At 37.7% G+C, this 6,452-nt stretch overlaps 1 protein-coding gene across 2 annotated transcripts in view; it reads right to left on the bottom strand.

Moving 5' to 3' along the window:
• Positions 1-1,363: 1,363 nt before the first annotated feature.
• slc38a4 (solute carrier family 38 member 4) overlaps positions 1,364-6,452 on the bottom strand; it is a 31,697-nt gene continuing 26,608 nt past the window's right edge. For both annotated transcript variants that reach the window (XM_080887073.1, XM_080887074.1), the window contains 3 exons: positions 5,991-6,135; positions 5,259-5,356; positions 1,364-5,061 (listed from right to left, as the gene is read on the bottom strand). In XM_080887073.1, coding sequence (XP_080743199.1) covers positions 4,957-5,061; positions 5,259-5,356; positions 5,991-6,135 — 348 coding nt within the window. In that variant the 3' untranslated portion in view covers positions 1,364-4,956. The remainder of the gene's footprint in view (positions 5,062-5,258; positions 5,357-5,990; positions 6,136-6,452) is intronic.

Below are 6,452 nucleotides of genomic sequence, written 5' to 3'. Positions count from 1 at the left end.
TTACAACTTCCATGTGGTGGAATCTGCATTGTCTTGTAAAGATGCCGTGCTCACACATAAAATCTCAGTTGGACAACACAATTTTTCATAGAGGCATTTTTAATGGCATTGATGAAAAACTGAAGCATGGGCCACCAATCATTAAGAACTCATTAACAGGCTTTAATAAGCCTGTTAATGAGTTCTTAATGATTGTTAAAATAATGGTGTAAAAATACTATGGTAAGTACAATACAGTTATTTGCTTTGAGCATAGAAATGTCAGAAAATAACTTTATGTCTTTTGCAAAGTGAAATAATTTTTATTTTAAGAATAATCTTTGTTTCAGTGAAAGTCAAAATGACACTTAAGTTACAGGAAGTTTTAGCATCAAGTAGAAAATAGAAAGAAAAGCAGCAACAAGAGTATTCATACAGAAACATATGGCACTGGTCAGCACTTTTGCCTCACAGCAATAAGATTCCTGGTTTAAATATTAGCTGGGGGCTTTTCTGTGTGGAGACTGCTGTGCCTCTGTGGGTTTCCTTTGTCCACAATTCAGCCGCATGCATGTTAGGATAATTAGAGATTCTAAACTGGACACAGTGTGTGATAGATGGTAAAGCGCTTGTACTCTAAAAGCCTTTGAGTGCTATATTAAATTAGGATTATTGATTTGTTGATGTGTATAGCCATTTTAATGCTCCAGCTGGAGATGAGTTTAATTATAAACTGTTGAGTAGTTTTTTTTTTTTTTAAAGTAGTTTTATATTCATTGGCACAGGAAAATATGCAGTATCAGTGGATTTTTTTTAAAACTCTGCAAAACCTTTTAAAATGAATTGCACATCATTAGAAGTGTACAAGCATCAGTACATTCAGTCACTCCAAACCATTATGAAGTATTGTTGGTCACTGTACTACTCAAGCTCAACAGTGTTGTGGCAGATATATGAAATTTATGCATTTTTATTACTGTATTTGCAAAATGCAGGAGAAAAACTCTTTGGAGAAAGAAAAAAATGGAAAGATTATAACATTCCTCATTTTGACTCTTGGGACATTACAAGCAGGTGTTACATGTCAGCAGCAGATGCTAGGTATCCAGGAAATTGAAGATTTATTTCTATAGGCCCAATACCATCTAATTGTTATGACAGAAATATGGTTCTGGTCACTACCTTCTCAGACACAAACTAGAACCCCCCCACCCCCACCCCAGCATGTTATATAAAATCTGGAGCGACATAAGGGATTTTTCCCATATCCACATTTACAAACATTTTATAATATACTGCATTTCTATTATTACCACTTGTTCGTTTGCTTTGGATTTCTTTAAAGAACTATGATTTTAAAAGTTAAAAAATGATAAAAACATGGTTTTTATTTCACATTTTTATTGTTCATCATAATGAAACAGCATCACCGATACAAAAAAAAGGAAAAAAAAATCCCCTTTGTTTAGGTAAAATTACAAATCTGAATGTTCAATCTGATCCATAGGAACACTGTGAACAGCAGAAACATTAAGCCAGTGCTTCTACACGGCTGAGGCTCCATAGAAAAATAAGGCAGGTGGTTTTTCTACACCTTCTTTCGAAACACATTCTGGGGACTTGTCTGTTTTACAAATCCATGAGAAGACTTGTCATTTAGACCAGCACGGCATTGTACAGCTTGGCTCGATCACACAAAAAAGGAAAAGAGATATGATACGAGTCTATCCGAAAGTGAGAAGAAAAGTTCAGCCAGACTGAATACCTGAGATACTAAAGTAGGTTGAAAGAGCTTTCTGATAAAAAACTGCTGTCTCTTCTTTTTATTGGATGAGCTGCTTGAAAAGACAAAACTCATCCTGAGGAACTGAGAAAAACTCTTACATTAGTAACAGACCCAGAGGAGAGAGTGAGGCAGATTTTCAAACACCTATTATTGAATATTGATAGTGAGTACTGCACGGGTCAAGTGACCCTTTAGTCGAGAAGCTTGGTGACTTTATCAGGCTGTAAAAATATTCAAGTAATGCCTTGCAAATAAAACCTGACCAAAAACTGGGCTTTTTAAAGATGTCTATGACACCAATGCGTCACAAGCCACTGACATACATCCAGCAATGGTGTATGATTGTCCTGGTAAAGCTTTGAGCTGGTGAACGTGGAAGATTCTTATGCATAAAGATATACGCTTACAGTACATGTTAGTTTAAGTGATGGCTACACTGCATTGCACAGTGCAATAGCAAAAGAACCACTTGGTCTTGTAACAGATGACTAACGTGTCTTGTAAGAAACTTCCTGTAGTGTGGTCATAAAATACTTGTCTCGTCCTAATTTTGTTGAGTGTTAAATTACATGTTTAATATCAACACGGCTTAATCGTGGCTTTAAAATTCAACCCAGTGACGGTCAGCTAGTGACATAAACCCAGTTGCCTTATTTCTGAGACTCCTGGGAAAACCGTGTTGGGAAGTAGGCTGTTGAGTTAATGCATTGTGACGACAGGTTAATGTTAAAATATGAAAACAGATATATAGCGAACAACTTTTCTACAAATATACAAGCTTCAAATATAGGACCAAAAAAACCCAGAACAAACTACTGTCTGACAGCAAGAGAAAAAAAAGGTCTAATACATACTTAGAAACTAAAACAAACACGGATTGCAGAAGAAGTCAAGTAGAATTCATCCATCAACCCGCTCACAAGCAATGAGTGTCAGTGTACCATAAAATAAAGATTATTTACAGAGCATATACAATTGTTCAAAAAGACCATGTTTGTAGGCCAAAAACATGCACATTATATACTATTTCATTTGAAATATCTATTTGTTTTTATGTACGTAGATCCACAAAGGATCTATAAATGCTGTCCACTTTGGCTGCGTGTGACTCGCAATGGCACGGGAGAAGCGGTGAAACGGAACAAGTCTGAGGTTGTGATGCCGCCATTCACTGTTACATTTAAGGCACCTGTTTCAAAAGCCAATTACAATACCAAGAATTCAGAAGGCACAATAAAATAATGAATACGATTACCGGTTGTATATTATTCTTTTAAATTAAAAAAAACATCAAGAATTATATATATATAAAAAAATATATTGCTAGGGGATATCCAAATGTTTAGCTTTAGATGTTGAGGTAAAACATCTGGAGTTGCAACTTGGGATCTTGGTAGACACCCTTCACAACATACTTAAAAATGGCTGACACCTTTAGCATGGTCATCTAGGTATTGAAGCATTCTTTGTTAGTTATTATTTACCGCACCCTTACTTCTAAAAATTACTGCTCTTTGATATTTTGTGTGTGAAGGGAACATTTTCACTTAATTGTCAAGACTTACACGTGAAGATTGATAACAATCTCGTTTATATGCCAAGTAAAAACAAAGGAACCTGGAGACTTGTTAGCCCTCGCTAGCATATTGACTGACTAGCTAGCATGGTTTGGCGTAAAGTTAAAATTTGCCTACCACAGCCTCTAAAGCTTAATAACTGAAATATTATATTTCCTTAAATTAATTTCTATATATCCGTAAATGTTTAAGCATTGCATCACACTTTAATGGAGCGTTTCAATCCCTACAGGCCTGACAGTAAAAGGTTAACTTCCTACTTAACGTGCCTACATGAGATTGTTATCAATCTTCGCATCTAACTCATAAACTTTTACAAAGTGTCAAACAATTACTTCAAACTAAATAGCATATAATTATGCAAAAAAACAAAAACAAAGGACGTACATTCGAATAAAGTTCTTCTTGAGCATAATATGGCACGAGTTAAAATAATTGTAATATTTAGGTCAACCTATTCATATGTATCTTTTTTAGCTGATCTTTTTTAAAAATTGTCTAAAATGCATACTTATTTTTTCCCCATATAATTACTTATTTAAAAAAAAAACAATTCAATGTTTATCTCATGAGTTCTACTGTATGTGCCTTAATAATGATTCCAGCAGGTATATGTATACTGCTAGTTGGAAATGATCATCCAGCTGAATGGGAAACAGCCTTAAGAGGCCAAGTAAGATATTATATACAACAACCATTTTGTCAGTAGATACACTTAATTATGTACATTCGTATCTTGCATATTTAGATCCATCTGTGAACAGTAATACTGAAAGCACCCACTTAATCTTGTGTGCACAGCCGAAATGAAAAAAGACCAGCAAGGAAGATCCTTGTCTTTTTGGAGCTGAAAATATCTAGCATAACTCTACTAAAGAAAATTGTTTGTGCGTGCCAACTTTGGCAAAGCTTCTGGTTGTTAATACGTAACACAGCAGCAAATCGATGTTGAATTTCCCAAATAAAAAATGGAATTAAATTGCTCATCAACCGTCATTTTGAGAAGAGATGAATGCTTAATCGACCGCAGGAATTTTAGGAAATAGTAGTAATAATTATAGTAATGGCTTCTTACACAGCTACTACTGAACACAATGCTAGATGTGCTCCTTTTTCCATGGATGATGGCACACTCCAAAAGACTCCTTAAAGTTCACAGAGGACTGATGGACCTACATGATCGTTCCAGCCCTTCCAGCTTCAAGTACAGGCTGCAGAGTATCTGTTCATTGTTGTTTCTTCTTAGCTGGAAAAGAATGATCATCAAGATGATGGTGACGATCTAAAGCTGTCTCGGTGGCATGTTGGCATTTTAAACCAGAGACCGGTACCCCTTGTTGTGATTCTTTCATTTGTGTCGTTTCACATCCAAAAAAAGAAAAAAGAAAAAAAAATACAAACTAAGCTAAAAGGATCCCCTCCAGTGGGACTTTCTGGGAGGATACTGAAGATGTCTTAACCCAGTGCTGCACTCATGTCTATAGCCTGAGGTTCTATAACGATTTGATGAAATGAAGGAAACCAGTGGGTACGGAAAACAAGTGATTTGCTGTGGGGCAGTCAAGGAAGTGGCTGCACTTCTAAATGGGAAACTGAAGACGGTAGAAAAGTGTTTTAATGGTGTCCCCCAGAGCCTGGGGGGTTGTGGATCCAGTCAAGAACGATAAGCGTCAAGCTGCCAATCATGAAGATGACTCCCACGACCAGGAAGATGGCTGCCTGAAGAGAGAGAGAGAGAGAGACAGAACAAGAAGGGATTCAGCTTGATGAGATACACAGAAGAAAGAAGGGGTCTGTGGAAATTTCTGGCAGATCACATTCATCTGGCCCTCAGTGGATACATGGAGAAAGCCAATACAGTGAGACAGCAGCAGAAAGCATTGTGTGTGACTGCGAGTGTGTTTCTGTACACTTACCCCAATCTTCTGTGGGGAGCGCAACGGCAGCGACTTTACCAGGCGCAGGTAAAAGGCAGCGGGTAGGATGAAGATGAGCATTGTTGCTGCAGAGGCGCCTGCAATTAAACCGAGAGGAAAACTGAATCTGCCATCAGGTGACAACAACTGAAACAAACAGCCAGACCAATCACTATGAGGAATTCTTTAAGTGACACGTTGAGTGACAGCTGTGTTTTTTAGACTTTTTAATAATTAAGGTGCATAACATAAGCTTTTAAAATACCTTTAATAAAGCATCAAGCCTCATATATTATAGGCATGCCATTAAGTATTGATTTGAGGTGCTGGTACTCAGTTACAAAGTAGTACTCTTCGGTTTGATTTAGGGATTAGTTTTGCAGAGCTGATTTTTCTTTTTTCTTTTTTTTAAACTTTGCTCGAAGTGATCGTCTTTGCTCCAACAGAACATGTGCACAGGCATCTGCTGGCAACTCTTTATTAAAAAGGGGGTGAGTAGGAAAGTGTTCTTCCTGACAATCTTAAACCTGAGAATCCTCACCAGGTAAGGATTTAACCTGACATTTTAAGCTTCTCTGTACTTCCAGCGGCTTTATCCAATTAAACAATCCCTCATCTGAAGGTGCCAATCAGGCGTGAACCGGCAAACCTCACTGACTCACTCTGGGTTCATGTGTCTTTTTGAAAGGGCAGAAATGTTGCTCTCTGTTCACACTCAGTGTCAGGACTCACCGATGAAGCCAAAGATGTCCCGGATGGTGGGGACACAGATGACCAGGACGTTGTTAAAGGCCAGGATGAAGGCGGCAATCAGCAAGTGGCGAGTCCAGCTGAACTCTCGCCCGCTGAACAGTAACGTGGTGATGGACGAACGGATCTAGGAGAAACAGTGACATAGTGGTGATGAATGTGGTGAAACAGTGTTTTCAGCTTTCTTGTAAATAGAGAAATAAACGTTTGTTTGATAAAAACAATTTATTCCAACACTAAAGTCAGTTGCTCTCTTCTTGTCTCAGTCAAAGAACCGAATCATTAACAAATATGCACGGCTGCCAGCCTGCGACTGAAGCCGATTCCTCACATTTGGCCAGTGATTGAAGTGTGTCAAGAGTTATGAACTTGTGTGTGTGTGAGTCAGAGAAAACCAGGAGATCCTTGAGCTACAGGCAACCTGTTAAAGCCTGAACTGGGTGA

This window comes from Rhamphochromis sp. 'chilingali' (genome assembly GCF_963969265.1).
Source record: "Rhamphochromis sp. 'chilingali' genome assembly, chromosome: 7".
NCBI lineage: Eukaryota > Metazoa > Chordata > Actinopteri > Cichliformes > Cichlidae > Rhamphochromis > Rhamphochromis sp. 'chilingali'.
Note: the sequence above shows the minus strand (reverse complement) of the source record. Positions and strands in the feature narration are given on the sequence as shown.